The 22306-nt window shown below is 34.3% G+C and overlaps 1 protein-coding gene across 4 annotated transcripts; it reads right to left on the bottom strand.

Annotated features, from left to right (window-relative positions):
- Nucleotides 1-14759: 14759 nt before the first annotated feature.
- Nucleotides 14760-21587, bottom strand: LOC108199950 (uncharacterized). 4 transcript variants are annotated; one of them, XM_064083508.1, is made up of 10 exons: nt 21546-21587; nt 21365-21458; nt 19327-19421; nt 19178-19220; nt 18571-18624; nt 17140-18469; nt 16633-16740; nt 16031-16357; nt 15419-15634; nt 14760-15146 (listed from the first exon to the last, which is right to left on the bottom strand). In XM_064083508.1, exons 6-10 carry the CDS (start codon nt 17293-17295, stop codon nt 15129-15131), a joined length of 825 nt encoding a protein of 274 aa, XP_063939578.1. In that variant the 5' UTR covers nt 17296-18469; nt 18571-18624; nt 19178-19220; nt 19327-19421; nt 21365-21458; nt 21546-21587; the 3' UTR covers nt 14760-15128. The 4 variants fall into 4 exon arrangements, with proteins under 4 accessions (XP_063939578.1, XP_063939577.1, XP_063939575.1 ...); XM_064083507.1 differs by lacking the exons at nt 21365-21458; nt 21546-21587 and adding an exon at nt 21027-21136; XM_064083505.1 differs by lacking the exons at nt 21365-21458; nt 21546-21587 and adding an exon at nt 19978-20669.
- Nucleotides 21588-22306: the final 719 nt, after the last annotated feature.

The following is a 22306-nucleotide window of genomic DNA, read 5'->3' as shown; positions in this document are numbered from 1 at the left end:
CCGAACTAGAAATTGCAGACATTTGCTTATATATAATTGTTATCAAGAAAAGATAATTGCTATCGAGTGTGCATGGTTTGTAGTATAGGGAGAGTCAGGTTATCATGAATGACTTGGCTAAAGTATGCAGGCTGAACTTTTACGGCCTTGAATGGCTCATAATTTACGCAAATAGATATTCATAACAAAAGAGATTAAATATTTAAGTTCATTTTCCTATGTGTGGACAATGAAATTATTACTCGAGCAAGACATGTAAAAAAAACTCAGATTCATTGACAATGAAGTCCATATTAAAATGTAAGACAACCAAACAACTCACATTTATTAGCTTTTTTCGAGCATCTTCTAACTGGTCATTGTTGTTCCTCTGCTTTACAAGTAGAGCTTGATATGAATCTTGAAGGCTTTCAAAATCTTCATCCTTCTCCTTCAGTTTTTCTTCCGTCTCCTTCAGTTTTTCTTCCAAGGACTCCATCTTTTTCTTCATTTCCTCCACATCCTCACCATGATTATTTGGTCTCAATACACTATCAACAGCAGCACCCCCACCATTAGCAGCCACAACACCTGCATCACCAGCACTAAAAACACCACCAAGCACACCATCACCCTGCGGTCCTCTTTCCAAGTTGTGCTCCATTTTAATCTGTGCATGCCATCACATTAAGCTGGTACCTCAGTTATCCAGGTAAAATTATTGGGGTGTGTATGAAATTTCAAATCAATTAATTTTTACTTTATATAAAATTAAAATAATTTGTATAAATAAAATGAACTTAAAATACAAATAATAACAAGAAATATACTAATTGTAAACTCCTTTTGAATATCTTGTAAAAAAAACAACACGTCCAGCATATTCTTTATAAATTTGGGCCCTTATTGGCCCTGGATCTCATCCCCCTCTGGTAGTGCAGTGATAATTGTATATATAGTTAAGCATCCACGTCCTAAATACAGATGTACATTTGATTATGCAAATAATATTATATATTTATATTTACTGCAAGAACTATATCAGTTTATAGCAAGACAAATAAACAAAAGAAAAATCACAAATTTGTAAGATGAAATATAACAAGAAAGCTACTGAAGGAGCGAATTTATGTTGAGCAAAATAGCTTCATCTCGACATCAAAGCGCATATATTTTTGAGTTTTATTCAAACAAATGAAGAGAAGTACCATTATTTCATATAACATATAATACATAAATTTTTAAATTTTATCCACATAAATGAAGAGAAATATTAAAATTTCTTACAACATATATGATACATAGAAAAACTCACGTATATAGGTCGAAAATAGCCGCTCTTGTAGTAGTGTATGTTTCACTTCACCCTTAAGAAGTATTCAAATATCCAAAATGATACAACTAACAAAATGGAAGGGAGAGAGAGAGAGAAAGCAAAAATCAAGCTTGCAATCTGAAAATGGAGGTGTCAAAACCAAATGATAATAATGATTTACATGCTCCAATATAAAGGCGTGTAGAAAGAATAAAATATACTATAGAATCTTAAATTTAGGTGTAATATCTTTACTTTTATTAATTATTATAAAATATGTATTGTATTGATCTTTGTTGTGACCTTTTGCAAACATATATTCTTAAATTTTGCATATGTGATTACATTTATGTCTTTTATATGTTTTTAAATTTATAAAATTAATATTTATCTCATTTCAAATTTCCAGAATTTTAAATAAATTTTTTACAAAAAATAAATATTTATTAATACTGAAATCTTAGTTGCTAATTACATGCATTTTTTCATACTATTAAAGTATATAAGATAATAGTACCATATATTAATTCTTTATAAAATAGTAAAAATAATACTTTTTCCGCGCCACTAAATTATTAATTATTGTGGTATTGAAAAGTGGATGAAATGAAAGGAACAGGTAAATTTGTATTATAATGTTGACAATTTTTTTTTCAAAATTTGAAATATAAGAAATTGAGAAATTAAGAATTAAAAATTAAAAATATAGTTGGAACAAAGGAAATAGTAACACATATAAAAACAAGTCTACATATATAAAATTATATATTCTACTGTCATATATTTTTAAGTTATATTGTGTAAATAATATTAGTCAAGCATTGGTTGTTGGTATATTTGATACAAGAAGGTATGTTTTAGTTTTTATCTCATTAACTCATGTTGAAATATATGCAAATATTGATACTTTTACAGGGGTGTATTGAATTGAGATTTTGAAGGATTGTGATTTTTTAAAATCCATTAATATCTAGAGGTATTCAATTTAGATTTTAAATAATACTACAAAATCTGGTGGTATTCAATTAAGATTTTAAATTATGCTTTAAATCCGATATTCAACTGGGATTGTTTAAAATCCAATAAAATCATGATATTCAAATGCTAATAGATTTTTTTTGGATTTCATAAAATGATGGATTTTGTGGCATTTCTCAATGTATTTTAAGTTTTTTGGAATCCCATCAAAATCCATGGGATTTTGAAGCATTAATGTTCTTAAATCCTAAAGAATCCATATCAACTTTACGACATTTTATCCACAAAATCAAAATCACATACAATCCATTTAAAATCCGTAGATAAAAAACAATCCATTAAAATCCCAATCGAATATACCCCTCTTAATTTATATATTAATATGTTATTGTAGTCCGGTTTTAAACAAGTATAATTAAAAGTCGAATTAAAATCATCAATCTTTTCATTCAAGCCAATAATAATATAAAATTATGATCTAATGTTTCAAAAGTTAATAGTTTTTAGTGTCTTTTAATATAATAAAATTCATAAAAAGCATAAATATACCCCTTGACTTATTTACGAGTAAATTTGGTTGGAAGTACAAACATTCTACATGATTTAATATATTGAAATTCAAAACATGTATGAAAAATCTTTGAATTGATTTTACTAGTAAATATTGAAAAGGGGAATAACGGATTAAGTTTTATCTTAAAAACTTTCTTTTTCTAGTGCAAAAGATTTAGGAAGAATATTTGAATTAAGTTAAAAGTAATATCTACAAAAGGGGAATAAAGGATTAATATTTATTAAAAAGATTTCTATTTTCTAGAAGAGTTACGTGTGTAATTGTGAATAAATGTCAATTTGTTGGGCCTCAATAAGGTGGATCATAAAATGGCCCCATGACCTCAATAGTGTTGTGAATAAATGTCAATTTGATGGGTCTCAATAAGGCGGATCATAAAATGGCCCTATGACCTAATTAGTGTTTTGGATCCTCAAATTTTGCGGGACTATTTTAAAGTATCTGATCATAACAATGGAGCTATTTTATCTTTTGAGTTTATTATAAAAAAATAGATCATATATATTTTCATTCATATCATACTTTTGGTATTTTATCTTTTGGATAAAAGATTGGTGATCACCAAATTAGTTAGCGAAAAAAAAAATTGATTCTCCGTTGTATCAAAGCACATGTATGATTAATGTTCTGTTGATACCTTATGTATCACTTATTAACTAAAAAGTATTGATTTTTCATGAATAACATATTTAATAATATTAAACATATTATATTTTTATATAGAGAATAATATTAACTTGTGAACAAATGATTATAAGATTGTTTGATTATAAATAATTTATTTTGTAAACATGTTAAAATTTTGTAAACCCAAATGGAGGACAATACTAATATCCTTTTGATGCCCATCATTCATAGAACAAAGAGATTTAGGATTTATCATATTAGTACATGTTAAAATTAAATGAGTCATGTTCTAATGTGATCGGGCATTGAAGATATCCTTGTAGGCATGAACCAAATGGATTAACACACCGATATTTTTTTCCACAAAATGGGAAGAATTCATCAAAATACTGAAATCCAATCGGAACAAATTAAACTCCGAATTGTCAACTACAATCTGATTATGAAACAAAAAAAATAAGCTAAACAAGTAGTCATTTTGTTTTCAAATCGAATCGTTTAACACACAAAATATATAAATTCTTTAATCTAAAAATATTACAATGATATCTCGAACAATCAAATCTACTTCAGTTGTGAACATTGATCTTCACATAAGCACAATTTGTAGCCCAGTGTTCATAAATATCAGTTAATCAACTCATATTGGAGCAACAATTGCCCCCAAGATATGAACAATTTTCTGTTGTGAAATGTGAGCCCTTGCGAGAATCACTACCATGAAATGTGAGCCCTTGCGAGAATCACTACCGTTCCATATTTGATTCAAGCTTTACGAATTAGCCAAATTATCATGTAAGTCCTTATTAGAAATATTACCGAAATCCACAAGAAGACTCACAAAAATATCATAACATAAAACAACATCCAAAAAAAGGGCATGACCAACAACCTTTGATAACAAGCACGAACTTAATAAGAACTCACCCAAAAAGAATCAGATTTTGATTTATTAAAACATTGCTAAATATGAGAGATGATGGAAGGTAGAAGAGGCTTAATTAGTGAAGGGGATGAAGATTGAATTATCACAGGTCAGGTGAATTATATTGCGTTTAAAGTTAAAGTTCATATTTTTTTTTATGTTCAACATAAAACTACGTACTTGTATAACCTGCCAAAATATTTACTCCAGAGCATTTTTCTTCATTTATATACATACTTGATAGACAAGATCACGTCCAAAATAAACATCGACAAAGAGGATCTTGGGGATCTCAAAAGACTCGGTGAAAATTCACCAATTCCTGATATCTCTTCATCTCCATCTGCTATACTATGGAAATCTGCATCGTTCTTGACATTGTCAAACAACTTGTTTATAGTACTTAAAATAGAGAATGTTAAAAGTACACATTGATAAGCCAAGTTATCATGTCCTCTGATAAGTGGTATTTATACACACTTATAGGCCTTCATTTCCACTTAAATTGGTTGGTTGTACTTAAGTGTTTAGTGTCTTTTGATGTGTTTTTAGTGTTTTTCTGTGCAGGTCACGAGTTGAGGTGATGAAGTGATTTTCTATCATTTTAGGTTGTTTTTGGTGCATTATTTGCAAGAATAGAGAACTGTGGATTCAGCACGACTTGGGATTTTGTGGGTACATCTTCTACAAACCCTCACGAGAACACACTCGTCCACTAGAGCTATCTAGGGGTTTAAAGGGCTTGTTGCATGTGCTAAATGCAACCGTGATCACCTACGGAAGTGGTACTAGAGCGAGGAAGGACAAGCACGCGAGAACGAGCGGAATTGGAGAAATTGGCCATCCGGGGGCAGACACTAGCGCGCCCGCGCTAGTGCCTAGCGCGCCCGCGCTACAGCCTGTTCCACTAGCGCGCCCGCGCTTGGTTAGCGCGGCTGCGCCCAGCAGAGTTGTTCCGGGCTGATTTTTGAAGCTTTTCTGATGGATTTTAGCAGCGGTCGAGGCCCGGTTGACTTGGTCAATGTATTTTAATTTCTCATGTGAAAAAACCCTAGCCTCACTTGTATCATAGAACAATATCATAGTTTAGTTTTTGTAATCAAGCACATTATCAGTTTGTATTGGATCGTTCTTCGCGAGGAAGTGACAGTTTCGAGCGAGATCGTGAACATCAATTCTGTAACGTTGTGTTCTTTATTATTAATTCAAGTATTTTTATTCCGTTTAATTCTCGTAATTTATTTATCATGTTTTCACTAGAACCCATGATGTCGATTAGTTCGATTATGAGCTAACCGCCTTCATGGGATTCTAATGGATTTATCGATGTAGTCTAGTAACGAATATTAATTGCTTGATTGTGTGACGTACGTTGATTTCTTTGCATGAGCCGTGCTTATTCTTCTTAGGAGCGTAGCTAACTTCTAAGTTGTTTGTTAATTCTTTCTGAAGCGAGAGTGGATGATTGAATTTAGAACTATGCCATGTAAACATAGGATTATGTGAATGAAACATAATTTGTGGTAGACTTGAACTATTTTTATCACCCTGTGTAATCACGATAGACGACCTGTTATTAAACCTCTCTGCTTACACTACCGCTATAGAGATATAGGGTCTGAGCTTTGTTGGTGTCCATGAAATCTCTGTCTTAATTGCGGATTTTGATTGGTATGATATGTGTGCAACGAGAGTTGGCATGTATTACTTTCGTGTTGTCTGATTAGGATCAACAGTCGCATGTTAATCAGTAATTTCAATTCTAGATGAATTCGATAATGAAGTTAGAATCCCATGTGTTTTCCTATTTTGATTTTGATTAGTAAATTTAGTTATTAGTATAAAAGAACACATCCTTGTTAATTGTCTTAGCAGTGAAAATTACTCATACATTGTTGCATAGGTACGTATTCTTAATTCACCAGTCTCTGTGGGATCGAACTTAATATATTACTTGTGATCACGTGCGCTTGCGTGTAGATTTTTGCGAACAAGTTTTTGGCGCCGCTGCCGGGGACTCGGTGTTAATTAATTAGTTTATGTACCTGTCATCAGTGTGCATTAAAATTCACTGACTCGGATTCTTTTCTCACTTTTCTTAGTTGTTGTTGTATCTATTGTTTTTGTTTAGTTATTTATAATGTTTCCTTTGCCTCCTTGGGACTTCAGTTCCAAGTGAGGTAGCTTTTACTGCGTTCTTGGCTGTGTTTGTGCTGTTACAGGGTTACAATGGAAGAAGTCGATACCTTTGCACTTCTATCTTCCATAGTTGAGGCATATTCGTCGAAAGCTACAGAGCCGACCTTGTATCCGATGAGTGTCGATGAGATGTCACAAGTTGCCCCTACAACATACAGCTTCTGTCAAGTTTGTGGTGTTCAGGGTCACTATAGTTATGAATGCTCTTATAACCACTTCAACTCTCAGAATACTCAGTCGGGACATGGATATAATTATCAAGAAGGATATGAGTACAATCAGTATTCTAATTCTTGTGATCAAGAATGGATGGATCAACCAGATTTCTCTTACATGGACAACAATTTTGGTGATTTCCCATATCATGGTCAACATCAATTTCAAGAACAAAAATTTCAGCAACAATGTTATGAAGAACCTCCAATGCAACAATATGATCAGTTTGAGCAACAGTATTATCAGCCTCAATATGAGCAACCACAATCTCAACAGTATCAATATCCTCAAGTACAAGAGCTACAGGTTCCTCAACCCACTGTAGAAGTGCTTTCTGATCAAACAAATGAGGTATATGATATGTTGGTAAACATAAACAAGACGCTTAAGGAACTCAAAGTTACACAACTGATGATGGAGGCTCGACTTGAGCGGTTAGCTAGTTCTTTTACTGTCGAACAACCCGATTCTTCTCCACTTATAGCCACCCAAGTTGAAGATGACATAAATGCTACCATTCTTGCAAATGATGGAGATTGTGATAGTTTTTCGACCTGGGATGATGATGTGCCTATTAATAAAGAGGAAGATCGTGTCGCTGACGGCAAAATCGATGAAGTTGTTGTTGTGGACCGTGTGGGCGATGATGAGGTGCGTGAAAAAAGCAATATCGAGTTGATCGTAGTTTCTCCTACACCAGGTGTGCTTGAATTACATTTCCTGAAGGGGATTAGCTCAATCAAGGTTGCTCCATGTTCTGATATTGAAAATTTGGCTTTCAATCCAACCTCTACCCCTATACTTGAGAGTACATGTTTTAAAGCTGACATGATGATTGTCCAAGATGATCTTACACAAAATCTAGTGGGTTATCCAGTCCAAAAGGCTCTTACACTTCAACTCTTGGAAAAAGAGGATAGCAATTTCATCTCTTTATTCAGTGACATGAAAGGCCAAGAAGTTCTTATGACTCTTGTGAAAGTGAAGAGTTCTGAAAAACCACCACCCGAGCCTCCACCTTGTGTGAAAGTCGAAGGAGTTCGGTCCTTTAATGGATGTGAATTTTTTCGTTGTTTTATCACAAAGTTCTCTGAAAGTATAAATGTCGATCAATGGTTACTTCTTGAAGTGACAATTAAGTTTACTAACGTTTGTTTGGAGACTTTCTGCAGGACAAAGACAATATTTGATGCTCTTGATTTTATTTGTGGTGGCGAGATTTTGTTTGAGAAAGTGGATACCCCATTTCTTAAACCTAAGCAATATCCTCCACCGGATTCACCTCCGGCAGAGGAGGGGGAGGACTCCGATTAGGTACGTGTTCGCTCTAGCCTTTTTACCACTTTCAACGAGAACATTGAAAACTTTAAGTTTGGGGGTGGTAATCTAAGGAAGAGCATGTTATTGTAATTTTGTTTATTATTGCATGTGTTAGTTAGTTCATGTAGTTCACGTTTTTTTTATTTTGTTTTGATTATTTCTCACGTTTTTTTTCTATTTTTCTCAATTTTTTTTATTTTACATGTTTAGTAGTAATTGTCGTAGTTAGTATCACGAGCATTTGCATGAATTATGAAGTTAAGCCAAGTTAATTGCCTATGATGAGTTATGTGCGTAGTTCTTGATTAGTAGTTTCAATTGCAATGCTAGGTTAGTACTTGGAAATTGCTTGTCTTGGAAATTGTAATTCACATATGTTCTTGAGATAGGATTTAGACGAAATTCCATGAATTCTAGGATTGAATTGAACACCCTTCAGCTTAGGTCTGTAATTCTTAAGTTTGGGGGAACTGAGGAGTAGATATACCTTTCTAGAAAAAAAAAAAAGAAAAAAAAAAGAGAAAAAAAAATAGTAGTAAATAAATTCACCAAAAAAAAAATAAGTGGTAGAATTAACTAGGTTGAGCTCATTAGTACTCGAGTAATTAAGTCTGAGGGGACTTTGTGCCTAACAACCTAAAGCCTTCGTGGTTTGGGATTGTTGACCCAACGCTCGCTACATGGGTACTAGTGCATAAATCTTTAGGGATCTCAACCATTGCACGGTTAAATAAACCACTAGAATAGAGTGAATAATTGGTGTGTGAAGTCTTGTGGTGTTCGTAACGCATTTACACTGCGAAGCGCTCTGACCTTAGACCGAGCAATTAATCACCAATAAAAAAAAATAGTGAATAAAATAGAAGGGTGTGGACATTCTTTGGGACCTTGGCTTTTAGTGGGACTTGAGTGACGGGGTGTTAGTTCTAAACTTTTACGATTCTTGATTGGGATTCTGTGGGAGTAGTAGTTTTTATCTTGTCTCAATAAAAGAGCATGCTTGCACACACTGGCACTCCACACTTGTAAATAGAGGAGTAATTGACTTAGTAGCGAGACAGATGAAATTCGAGAACATTAGCACAATCTGAGGTATTATAATTGGCAAGGCAATTACTTCATAGTTCACTCATTCATCACGTAGTTGCATTCATGCATTGCATTGTATTATTGTATAGTGTCGTTGACGCTTGAGGACAAGCATCAGTTTAAGTTTGGGGGTGTGATAAGTGGTATTTATACACACTTATAGGCCTTCATTTCCACTTAAATTGGTTGGTTGTACTTAAGTGTTTAGTGTCTTTTGATGTGTTTTTAGTGTTTTTCTGTGCAGGTCACGAGTTGAGGTGATGAAGTGATTTTCTATCATTTTAGGTTGTTTTTGGTGCATTATTTGCAAGAATAGAGAACTGTGGATTCAGCACGACTTGGGATTTTGTGGGTACATCTTCTACAAACCCTCACGAGAACACACTCGTCCACTAGAGCTATCTAGGGGTTTAAAGGGCTTGTTGCATGTGCTAAATGCAACCGTGATCACCTACGGAAGTGGTACTAGAGCGAGGAAGGACAAGCACGCGAGAACGAGCGGAATTGGAGAAATTGGCCATCCGGGGGCAGACACTAGCGCGCCCGCGCTACAGCCTGTTCCACTAGCGCGCCCGCGCTTGGTTAGCGCGGCTGCGCCCAGCAGAGTTGTTCCGGGCTGATTTTTGAAGCTTTTCTGATGGATTTTAGCAGCGGTCGAGGCCCGGTTGACTTGGTCAATGTATTTTAATTTCTCATGTGAAAAAATCCTAGCCTCACTTGTATCATAGAACAATATCATAGTTTAGTTTTTGTAATCAAGCACATTATCAGTTTGTATTGGATCGTTCTTCGCGAGGAAGTGACAGTTTCGAGCGAGATCGTGAACATCAATTCTGTAACGTTGTGTTCTTTATTATTAATTCAAGTATTTTTATTCCGTTTAATTCTCGTAATTTATTTATCATGTTTTCACTAGAACCCATGATGTCGATTAGTTCGATTATGAGCTAACCGCCTTCATGGGATTCTAATGGATTTATCGATGTAGTCTAGTAACGAATATTAATTGCTTGATTGTGTGACGTACGTTGATTTCTTTGCATGAGCCGTGCTTATTCTTCTTAGGAGCGTGGCTAACTTCTAAGTTGTTTGTTAATTCTTTCTGAAGCGAGAGTGGATGATTGAATTTAGAACTATGCCATGTAAACATAGGATTATGTGAATGAAACATAATTTGTGGTAGACTTGAACTATTTTTATCACCCTGTGTAATCACGATAGACGACCTGTTATTAAACCTCTCTGCTTACACTACCGCTATAGAGATATAGGGTCTGAGCTTTGTTGGTGTCCATGAAATCTCTGTCTTAATTGCGGATTTTGATTGGTATGATATGTGTGCAACGAGAGTTGGCATGTATTACTTTCGTGTTGTCTGATTAGGATCAACAGTCGCATGTTAATCAGTAATTTCAATTCTAGATGAATTCGATAATGAAGTTAGAATCCCATGTGTTTTCCTATTTTGATTTTGATTAGTAAATTTAGTTATTAGTATAAAAGAACACATCCTTGTTAATTGTCTTAGCAGTGAAAATTACTCATACATTGTTGCATAGGTACGTATTCTTAATTCACCAGTCTCTGTGGGATCGAACTTAATATATTACTTGTGATCACGTGCGCTTGCGTGTAGATTTTTGCGAACATCCTCCATTATGCATAACATTGTTGGTGCAGAAGGAAGAAAATTGTCACTTAAAAAAAGTATTTTAAGTGGTCATACTAAATACAAGATCTATATTTCACATGATCAAACGGTGAAAGATCTCTAGCTGGATAGGTCATTAATATTGCCACATAAAAGGCTCATGATTACAATTTGAAGCTGATATAAAATATGTTAACATACACAAGGGTATTTAATAATATCGATCAAAAAACTTTACAAAGTAATAATACTAAATACTGTAAAATCAGAATACAGTTAATAATCAAAACTCACAATGGTCTGATCGTCTTGGAGATACTGGCCACAGAAAATCAAATGTTGTTTATTCACTGGAACATTTTGATACAGAGTTAACACACGTTTGATTTGAAGTACCTTAAATTCCCGTCTCACTCTTATAGCAAACTTTGTGCTAGAATAAAAATATTGTATATAATTTCTTTTTGAGAACTGCTTCAGTTTATTATAATCCTCCATTAAATATGCCACAGTTGTAAGTTTTTTGTTTATCAAATTCATCATTTCTGTCCCATACACAGAAATTAGAGAATACATAAAGATTGTAAAAAATGTGATGGGCTAAAGCGAAATCGAAATTCACAGGAAAAATCCTCCAGTTTAAGAAACAATCCTGGTCGGAGTTAAGTCTCGTTATCAAAGAGCTTCCCACGATAGATGTTGCCATGACAGGTGTTGCCATCAAATGCCAACAACAAAGTAAAATTGTACAAATGATAAGACACAATTTGGATTTATGAATTTTTCTTCAGAATTATCAGACTTCACCTGATGATTTAGACTTCCATGTAAAACTAATCCATAGAGATCACATACTACCTTCACAAAAAAGGCTCTGAAGCAGTCAAAGGTTCTGAAGAAGCAAAAGCGCCGCTGCATGAACATCACCAGATGTCTCGACCAGTGCTTCGTGCTTGTATGTTGTCATGAGTGTCACGGAAACCCAACCACCGCAGCTGAGAGAGTTGGTCTTCATAAAGCTCTTCTGGGGGCTCTGCGATACATTACAGGATAACTAGAAATTATCATCCAAGCAAAGTAAATGACGTCCAATATACAGGTTGCATAGCAAAAACACCACACACCTAAGCACCACAGTCCTTTCTGCATAATAAGGGAGAAGGAAGAATTTGCACTCAAGGTTTATAGTGATAGTGCTTAAAATAGAGAATGTTAAAGCACATTGATAAGCCAAGTTATGACGTCCTCCATAATGCATAACATTGTTGGTGCAAAAGCAAGAAAATTGTCACTTAAAAAGTATTTCAAGTGGTCTTACTAAATACAAGATCTATATTTCACATGATCAAATGGTGAAAGATCTCTAGTTGGATAGGTCAAAGCAGTGAAAGTTAATGCCAAATAAAAGGCTCATGATTACAATTTGAAGCTGATATGAAATTTCACACTTAAACAGGCGGTAGTATTTTACAAAAACTTGTCTCTCAGCGACTTCAGTGTCAGAATTAGCTAGGTGCAAGTTAAAACTCTCTTATATATCAAGACCTGAACAAATAAGGACCATGGCTTCGGAGCCTGCAAAAGAGTCTATTTGAATTGTTGATTAATCGCCAGAGATGGTTTAGAACCACTAGTATCATTATCTAATGGATCTTTCCGTTCTAATACTCTAATATCCGAGAGTTATCAGGTTTTATCAAATCTATTCCTATCTACAAAACTCTATTGGATCAAATGACAAAGACATTATTTTAATTATATTACATTCCATATGACGTAGGATTCATGAGAAAATTATAAACTGATTACAAAGATGTGTTCTAAATATTATGTAATCATTGAGGCGAGCATGAGAAAAAGCTCATATCTTAATTGAGATTACTCTGGTGTATTTATATATATTGGAAGCTTATCAAGAAAAAATGTTTTTGTGAGCCAACATTCAGCGACCATAATAGAGGAGGAACATACCATTCTCTTCTATTCTCTTCTGTAATTAATGTTTTGCTTTAGAAAAAATATCCTTCTAATGCTATAATCTGCTAAAGTATGCTCAGGTAAATTTTTTCACCGGCCTCTCTCTCTCTCTCTCTCTATATATATATATATATATATATATATATATATATATATATATATATATATATATACAAACTAGAAATATATGGTAAATAGTAATCAAACTGACATGTTTCCCACAATAGCGAAAAAAATTGTGCAAGAAATTTAACATACAGGAGGATTGCCAATCAACTTACTTGGGCAAGCCACCATATCTATGCTGCCTTTTTGGCCAAACAACCTCTTGTGCCCTATTTGCACAAGCAACAACACTCCCTAGACCTATGTGCTCATCAACACAACTAAATTGGAAAAGAGAAAAAATTCCATAATTAGTTACAAATCAAAATGGAAAGTTGTACTCGTATCGAGTGTGCATGGTTTGTAGTATAGGTAGAGTCATGCAAGTAGATATTTATAACAAAAAAGATTAAATATTTCAGTTCATTTTCCTATGTGTGGAAAATGAAATTATTACTCGAGCATGACATGAAAAATAACTCAGATTCATTGACATGAAGTCCATATTAAAATGTAAGACAACCAAACAACTCACATTTATTAGCTTTTCTCGAGCATCTTGTAACTGGTAATTGTTGTTCCTCTCCTTGACAAGTAGAGCTTGATATGAATCTTGAAGACATTCAAAATCTTCATCCTTCTCCTTCAGTTTTTCTTCCCTCTCCTACAATTTTTCTTCCCTCTTCTTGAGTTTTTCTTCCAAGGACTCCATCTTTTTCTTCATTTCCATAATATCCTCACCATTATTATTTGGTCTCATTACACCAATATAACCAGCAGCACCCCCAGCATTAGCAGCCACAACACCTGCATCACCAGCACCACGAAGCTGCACACCATCACCCTGCGGTCCTCTTTCCAAGTTGTGCTCCATTTTAATCTGTGCATGCCATAACATTAAGCTGGTACTTCACTTATCCAGGTAAAATTATTGGGGCGTGTATGTAATTTTAAATCAATTAATTTTTACTTTATATAAAGTTAAAATAATTTGTATGAATAAAATGAACTTAAAATACAAATTGTAACAAGAAATATACTAATTGCAAACTCTTTTTGAATATCTTGTAAAAAAAACAACACGTCCAAAATATTATTTATAGATTTGGGCCTTTATTGGCCAGGCTGTGCGGTCTCAGCCCCCTCTGATTGTGCAGCTATAATTGTATATTAAGCATCCACTTCCCAAGTACACATATACATTTATGCAAATACTGTTATATATTTATATTTACTGCAAGAACTATATCAGTTTAGCAACACAAATAAAAAAAAGAAAAATCACAAAGTGTGGGTAGTGGTGAGTGGGTGTCAACCCAACTCCCGCATCGTAAAGATAAAATAGATTTGTCTTCAAAATAAGTATCCAAACTAGTCCATTAGCATGAGTTCTTTTGATACGAGAAGCCAAAAACAAATCCGTGCATGTGGGCTCCGCCACGGCTAGAGCCAATGATATCAGACGAGGGCTGTCAGGTACTTATCACAAAACATTAAGTGGTTGTGTCTCTTTTCAATTTTGTTGGCCGGCCATGAATAAAATCGAGGAATTTATTCTTTTAAAATTCATTCAAAATTATAAAATATGAACTAAAAATTGATCTTTTTCAATTCCTACAAGTTTTAAGTATATGAAATTTATGCATCATAATATTCTATATTAAAATAAAATGTTATATTGTGTAGGCAAATAATTAATGATATATAGTAATGTGAAAAATGGTTCCTGCCGTCCTCTCCGCATATATATAGACATACACACATATATATCCGCTTTGGATTTATTTAGGAATAAATTCCTTAATTTGGTTGAAAGTTGAACATTCTACATGCTCATGCTTATAAAGATGTATAAAAAGATATATGAAATTCGTATGCAACATAGAAAAATGGTCCTAACACATCGACAATCAAACGGGTAAGGTAAAGAAGGGGTGCAAATCATTAGTACAAGAATACTTTAATTTCTCTTCCTCTTGTTTCTCTTGCACAACCTTTCCATGAAATCGACACCCTCACCTAAGGTAGCCTTCTTTCCTTTTTTGAAATTCCACAACTCGGGAACGGGATATCTTCCACTTGAATTGTACTCGTTTAATTCTGTTAGTGCCTTCACCACCGAGTTATACACTTCATCACCCCACTCACTCTTTATGATCACCAGGCTTTCATCTTAGTCATTGATAACTCTCTAACATGTCACATGAAATCAAAACATACAATAAGGAAATAGAGAGAGAGAGAGAGAGAGAGAGAGAGAGAGAGAGAGAGATCGTGAGCAAGGAAACGAGAATATATAGAGTGGTCTAGAAACTGTCCGGTTACAAACTACTACAATGTCAGGGAGAATACAAGTCATTAATCACAATGATGCATGAGTGACTGTAAAAAGATATGGTCTGCGTAAAAGGGAGAAGCTATGACTTTCGAGTTGACAAGTAAATTTATCTACAGAATGCTTACCTTGCTATCTTCACCAAATGTTATGACCTTAAAGGGGTACCAGTTTGGATCCCGAAGTTTCTCCTCTAGCAGGGATGAAAATTCCATTGCTTTCAATTCAACTTCGGCAGGAGGATACTTTTTCTTTGTAGCAGCAAATATGGGTTTGAGGTTAAGGTCTCCCATCAGCTTGACACCAGTATAGGCCCTCATGTTAGTCCGCCTATCCTTCAAAACCTATTGAAACAATAAAATGATCACCTTTGGTGGACACTATCAAAACAATACATATTTTTCAGTTTCTATTTTCCCGAACTAGAAATTGCAAGACATTTGCTTATATATAATTGTTATCAACAAAAGATAATTGCTATCGAGTGTGCATGGTTTGTAGTATAGGGAGAGTCAGGTTATCATGAATGACTTGGCTAAAGTATGCAGGCTGAACTTTTACGGCCTTGAATGGCTCATAATTTACGCAAATAGATATTCATAACAAAAGAGATTAAATATTTCAGTTCATTTTCCTATGTGTGGACAATGAAATTATTACTCGAGCAAGACATGTAAAGAAAACTCAGATTCATTGACAGTGAAGTCCATATTAAAATGTAAGACAACAAAACAACTCACATTTATTAGCTTTTTTCGAGCATCTTCTAACTGGTCATTGTTGTTCCTCTCCTTTACAAGTAGAGCTTGATATGAATCTTGAAGGCTTTCAAAGTCTTCATCCTTCTCCTTCAGTTTTTCTTCCGTCTCCTTCAGTTTTTCTTCCAAGGACTCCATCTTTTTCTTCATTTCCTCCACATCCTCACCATGATTATTTGGTCTCAATACACTATCAACAGCAGCACCCCCACCATTAGCAGCCACAACACCTGCATCACCAGCACTAACAACACCACCAAGCACACCATCACCCTGCGGTCCTCTTTCCGAGTTGTGCTCCATTTTAATCTGTGCATGCCATAACATTAAGCTGGTACCTCAGTTATCCAGGTAAAATTATTGGGGTGTGTATGAAATTTCAAATCAATTAATTTTTACTTTATATAAAATTAAACTAATTTGTATAAATAAAATGAACTAATTTGATTGAATATAAAGAAAATTTTAATTAATTAGGTAAAAATAAAATTGTTCACCGGACTATATATATGCAGATTAGAATAGCAAAAAATGGTCAACTTTAGAGAAATTTAACTTGCAGAAAGGATTGCCAATCAACTTACTTCAACAGGCCACCATATCTCCGGTGCCCTTTTTGGCCAAACAACCTCTTCTACGCTTTTTGAACAAGCAACACTCCCTAGGCCTCTGTGCTCATCAACACAACTAAACTGGAAGAGAAAAAAAAATTTCCATGATCAGTTGAAAATCAGAATGGAAAGTTGGAGCTCTCGTGTTCATCACAATTGTAGAACTCATTCCAAGCTAGGTACTCTAGTTGTTGGATAATCCTTATAACAATCAGGTGACTAAGAATTTGAAGGAAAAGACGTATGAAAGTTTCACCCCCTATTAAGTTCACAATATCAGTCCAACTATATGCAAAACACAAACATGATGCTACTGCTTAGTTCTACAGAACACAAATATCTAATAATTGATAAATTCCATTTCACGTAATGACTTTAGTAATTGATCAAGTGTAGCTAAAGTTTTCACATAAACTGATATTCAGTGGAAATCTCTGAGAAGTATCATGCAACATATTAGGCATAGGTACAAGAGATAACCTTGTTTTCCTCGATTTCTTTAATGGAAACCCAATGCGAATGAGGCAGGTCCATAATGTCCCCTACCCTGTCCTTGTTCTCGGCTGGACTCAACTTAGTGAGGGTACGGCATATCCCATTGATGGTATCAGATTGTGGAAATAATTGTAAGTTCATCACATAATATTTCAGGTTGAAAGAAACAAAAGAGTCAGACCAACAACATATACATGTTCAGAATCTTTTATGACCATAAGCAAAGCCAAATAAATTTGCATATTTATGTCGTTCATGTAGTGTCGAAGTTTCCAAACTAGCAAATATAAATTTTGATTATATTCATCACAGATTCTTCTTATATATCCATATGGAAAACACACTCCTTAAAAATATCTTTAAAAGGGTTACATAGCACTTGATAAGCATCAGCAATCAGAAGACCGAAAAAAGGATTAATCTATGTTAGAACATTTGTGAACAATCAATCTTTTCTTCATTTCTGCATCCTCACCATTACTATTAGGTCTCATTAGTTCTACAACACCCCTCAATCGTTCAATATCCAATACACCACGATGAGCCACAGCACCCCCACCATCAGCAGCCACAACACCAGCAGCAGCATCATGAGCACCATTCCAAAGATACGCCAAGAACAGTACCAGCAGCTCGCTCCATTTCAATCTGTACGTGCATGCCACCCCATTAAGCTGATACATTGAGTTATGGGGCAAAATTATTGGAGCAGTGTCCGAAATTTCAAATTAATTAATTTTTACTTTAATATAAATTTAAAAAAGTAACTTGTTTGTATAAATACTGGGATACACATTATCACAACCCTAAATTAACCCTAAATATGGGGTTAAATATGAAAATTCATATCAACTTCCAAACACATGAACAAATTAACCCTAAATTTATGTGGACAAATTATCACATCAATATCGGGATCCCACACACATATATTCAAATTTGTGCTGTTGTTTATAATTTTTTTATTAGCGAACTACCTTTTTTTAATAATTTCAGGTTGCAAATTCAACCTGTAACAATTTTTTGTTTGAATAACAATTATATGTTTATAATTAAATACTATGAGAATTTGAAAAATAAATCTTGAACGTCAAATATATGGAAATCCTACAATAAAAATTCCCTAAGACCATAGCAGGACATAATTAAGAATGCATGAAACTCTAGTTTCACGAACAATGTTATGGAATTCATTACTTCTGCCTTGAACATGTATAAAGATCCTAATAGTCAGGTATTTCTAAGTAACATTTTACAGCCTTTAAGAAGAATCTGTCCCTTGTTTGGTTTCCTTCTTTTTTATTGCCTCCATTGCCTACACCAAGTAGAATAAATAGAGAATATGAGATAAAGATAAGACCTATATATAATTTGTTTTAAATATAAATCAAATGCACATTATCAGAGCTGCTGTACCTGTTTCAGTGCTTCCTGAAATTCATCTGAAGGGTTGGCACTTCTTTCAAAGCACTGAAAATAATGAATGGTTAGTTGATCAGGTGTCTCCTATGTGACAACAGAAAAAGGGTATTTAACCAATATAAAATTTGCTTCATTAATCATATCCTTATATGCAATATTTAGTTTCTGAGTATTGAGTATTGAGTACAACATCCCATGACTGAAGCAACCTAGGATATGACTGGGCAAGTAACTAAAACAAGTAGCATAAGATCACTGCTGTACAAGAATCGGTGCATTAAAATTTGCACATCATATATTTCAGTAATTAATTTTACCGTGCATGAAAAATTAGCTAATATAAAAGACTGCACACAATGTGCCGTAATCATTGTAGCTTAAGTGAAAACAAATGTAGAACAAATATACAATGCACTGCATTTTTGCATTTGCACAAGGTTTATAATTATAAGAATAGAAAATGTTAATGGTAAAGACATTGAAAGCCAAGTAACCATGTCTCTCTACCGCGTAACACTAATTATTGGGTGCAAAGAAAGAAAATGGCCACTCAAGAACTATGTTAAGTGGTCTAATTACTAAATACAAGATTTATACTCACATGGTCAAACGGTGAAAGATCTCTAGCTGGATCCATCAAAGCACTGAAAGTTAATTCCAAATAAAAGGCTCATGATTACAATTTGAAGTTGATAACAAATATGGTTGAAAACTCGAAAAAATCAGTAAGCACTAAAACAGGTGAATTACCATTCTTCACTGCCGTAGTATTTTATATAAACTTGTCCCTGGCCAGCTATTTCAGTGTCACAATTAGGTGCCAGTACAAACTCTCTTATCATGACCTGAATAAATGAGAACCATGTTGTCAGATTGGTACATATCTTCTCTTTGGAAGAAAATATTCATATTTACTAATGGTTAGACCACGGGAGAAAGTTTCAATTATATAAAGGAACCAATTATTTACAAAATTTATTACATTTTCTTGTAATGAGTGATAAATTTAAAGTGTATGAATGAGGTTAATATCAATTAAAATGTTCAATAGGTTTATATCTGACCAACAAAAATGCCTACAAACATTGTTGACTTAGGAGGAAATCTGCTTTTTCTTTACATATTGATCAAATTTGATCAATATGTAAAGAAAACTTCACAGTTTTCACTGACTAAAATCTTAGTTGTGTATTTCGAGATATCACAGCCAGCACAAGAGTCCATTTATTTTATTTATATCACATTTCAAATAGAGATATGAGGCATGAGTCATATAATGATTTTAAAATGTTTATTTTAATCAACTCATATAGTTATTAGTGATTATAAAGATGTGTTATAAATAGACCAGAACAAGGAAAAACTCAAATATGACTTTAGAGTTAGCGAATTTCCACCAACCATTATAGAACTCATTCCAAGCTAGGTACTCTAGTTGCTGGAAAATCCTTATAACAATTAGGTGACTAAGAATTTGAAGGAAAAGAAGTATGGAAGTTTCAGCCCCTGTTAAGTTCACAATATAAGTCCAACTATATGCAAAACACAAACATGATGCCACTGCTAAGTTCTACAGAACACAAATTTTTAATAATTGATAAATTCCATATATATCAGGTAATGACTTCAGTGAAAAGTGCAGCTATAGTTTTCCCATACACTGATATCCAGTGAAAATCTCTTTTAAGTATCATGCAACATATTAAGCATAGGTATAAGAAAACCTTGTTTTAATTTCTTCCAATTATTTAATGGAACCCTATGCGCTGTTGGAAACGTGATAAGCTTTGTATACTAAAATTTCAATAATATTACAAACACTGCAATACTAATTTCACCGAATAAAATACAACTTATAAATATTTTACACACTGCAGGCTACTGCCCTTTTCTCATACAAGACGCAGAGCTTCGGCTCTTTTACTTCTCTCAGTTTTTTTTTTCTCTCGGTGCTTTTACAATACAAACAGAAGTCTTATTTATAGACTACAAATAGAAATAGATGCATCACTGCTTACATATGCTTATAAATAATATTAGCCTGTGACCAGCCCTATTTTCAGGAGCTACGCAGCAGTACATATACCAGGTTTCCTTGACTCTCATTTATCATAATTAATAACACATGCAGATTTCACATTGACTTTGTCTTCCTTTCACACCCTCTTGCAGTAGTATTTTTCTAACAGCCTACCATCTTTCCTGGACTTACCATTTCATCACCAGCTGTAGCTATTTTGGTTTTCTAATTTTCACACATGCAGCGTACCTTAATTCAAGTATTTAAACCGTGTACATCTAATACTTGCATGCAATCTTGACTCCAGCCTTTGTGCCACCTTTACTAGCCTACCATATTTTAAGGATGATTGCTCTTATTTTTCTTTTTCATGTCACTGCATTTATAAACCCAGCTGTAATAATTACTACTTGAGAGTTTGAATTCTAACACTCCCCCTCGAACTCGACTCTGCATTCCGAGCTTTGTTATCATTTTCTGAAATACATCCGGCTTCAATGACTTCGTGAAAATATCTGCTAGATTGTCTTCCGTCCTGCAGTGTACCAACTCCACGATTTTATCATTCACTTGTTCACGAAGAAAATGATATTTAATGTTGATGTGCATGTATCAAACTGAACAAGCTTTGACAAGTATCAATACAAGAGTTCTTTCTTCTCTTCCATTGATTAGCAGCATATATACATATAAACATTCACACACTGTTTTATACATATATCTGTACATCAAGTTTTATCATGGTATCAGAGCTTTAAAGCTCCTTACCTCCACGTTTTACAGCCATTGTTTCCGGTGACAGCCATTGTTTCTGGTAAAACTATCTCTCTCAGTCGTTTCCACAAACAGTTGGCGCGGCGACCTATTAACAAGTCAAACAGATCATTTTACTCATCTCATTTTCCATTACAAAACTCAATCCATATACTGGGTTCACCGAGTTACTCACCTGGTCCTTCCGACGAGTCACCGAGTCCACCAACCGAGTCACTCAAACTCCTTACATACACGAATCTTCAACCGCGTGAGTTTTCTACATTTCTCAGAAACCAACACCAGCACATCATCTCCGATACTCTTAGATCTCCGCCCAAACTTCAACTTCAACGTCGTCACCGAATCGAACCGATCAAAAATCCTCTGAATCACGCCGTTAATCTCACTACTCGCGTTCAACGATACCGGCTCTGTCTTCAACTTCAGCTTCGTCACCGCATCTTTTTCCAGTCTCAGCCCCGGGTGACACACGAGCAAGCATCTTTTTCGAGTCGCTCAACTCAATCGAGTCACCCAGCTCGTCTGCAGTGGTAACATAATTTCACGGCGTACTTCTATTTTTTAGTCACACATATTGGCTAAATTACACTCCAGTGCTCTAACGTTTTGGTACTTACTGAAAAATATCTAAACTTTTACAAGTCGCTTTTTAATCCCTGCATTTATCTTGTTTTGATATGGAGAAAGAAAATAGTTCACCAATTCAAACGATTTTGAATGGCTCGAACTATATAACTTGGTCTCAAGCTATGCGCAGTTATCTTAAAGGAAAAAGACTTTGGCGATATGTCAACGGGGATTTTACTATTCCCACAAAAGAAAAAGATGAAACCGACTCAAAATTCAAGGACCGCATTGAAGAATGGGATGTCAAAAATCACCAAGCTATCACATTTTTTAGAAACTCTTCAGTTTCTAAAATTAATTTACAGT

This window comes from Daucus carota, chromosome 8, assembly GCF_001625215.2.
Source record: "Daucus carota subsp. sativus chromosome 8, DH1 v3.0, whole genome shotgun sequence".
NCBI classification, from domain to species: Eukaryota; Viridiplantae; Streptophyta; class Magnoliopsida; order Apiales; family Apiaceae; genus Daucus; species Daucus carota.
The sequence above is the reverse complement of the archived record's forward strand: the minus strand, read 5'-3'. Positions and strand labels throughout refer to the sequence as shown.

Coding starts and splice junctions, on each gene's coding strand:
- LOC108199950 (XM_064083508.1), bottom strand. CDS start 17,295: ATGAACTTACAATTATTTCCACAATCTGATACCATCAATGGGATATGC. Junction 16,741..17,139: donor AAGAAATCGAGGAAAACAAG/GTTATCTCTTGT, acceptor TTTCTCTTCCAG/TTTAGTTGTGTTGATGAGCA. Junction 16,358..16,632: donor AGATATGGTGGCCTGTTGAA/GTAAGTTGATTG, acceptor TGGCATGCACAG/ATTAAAATGGAGCACAACTC.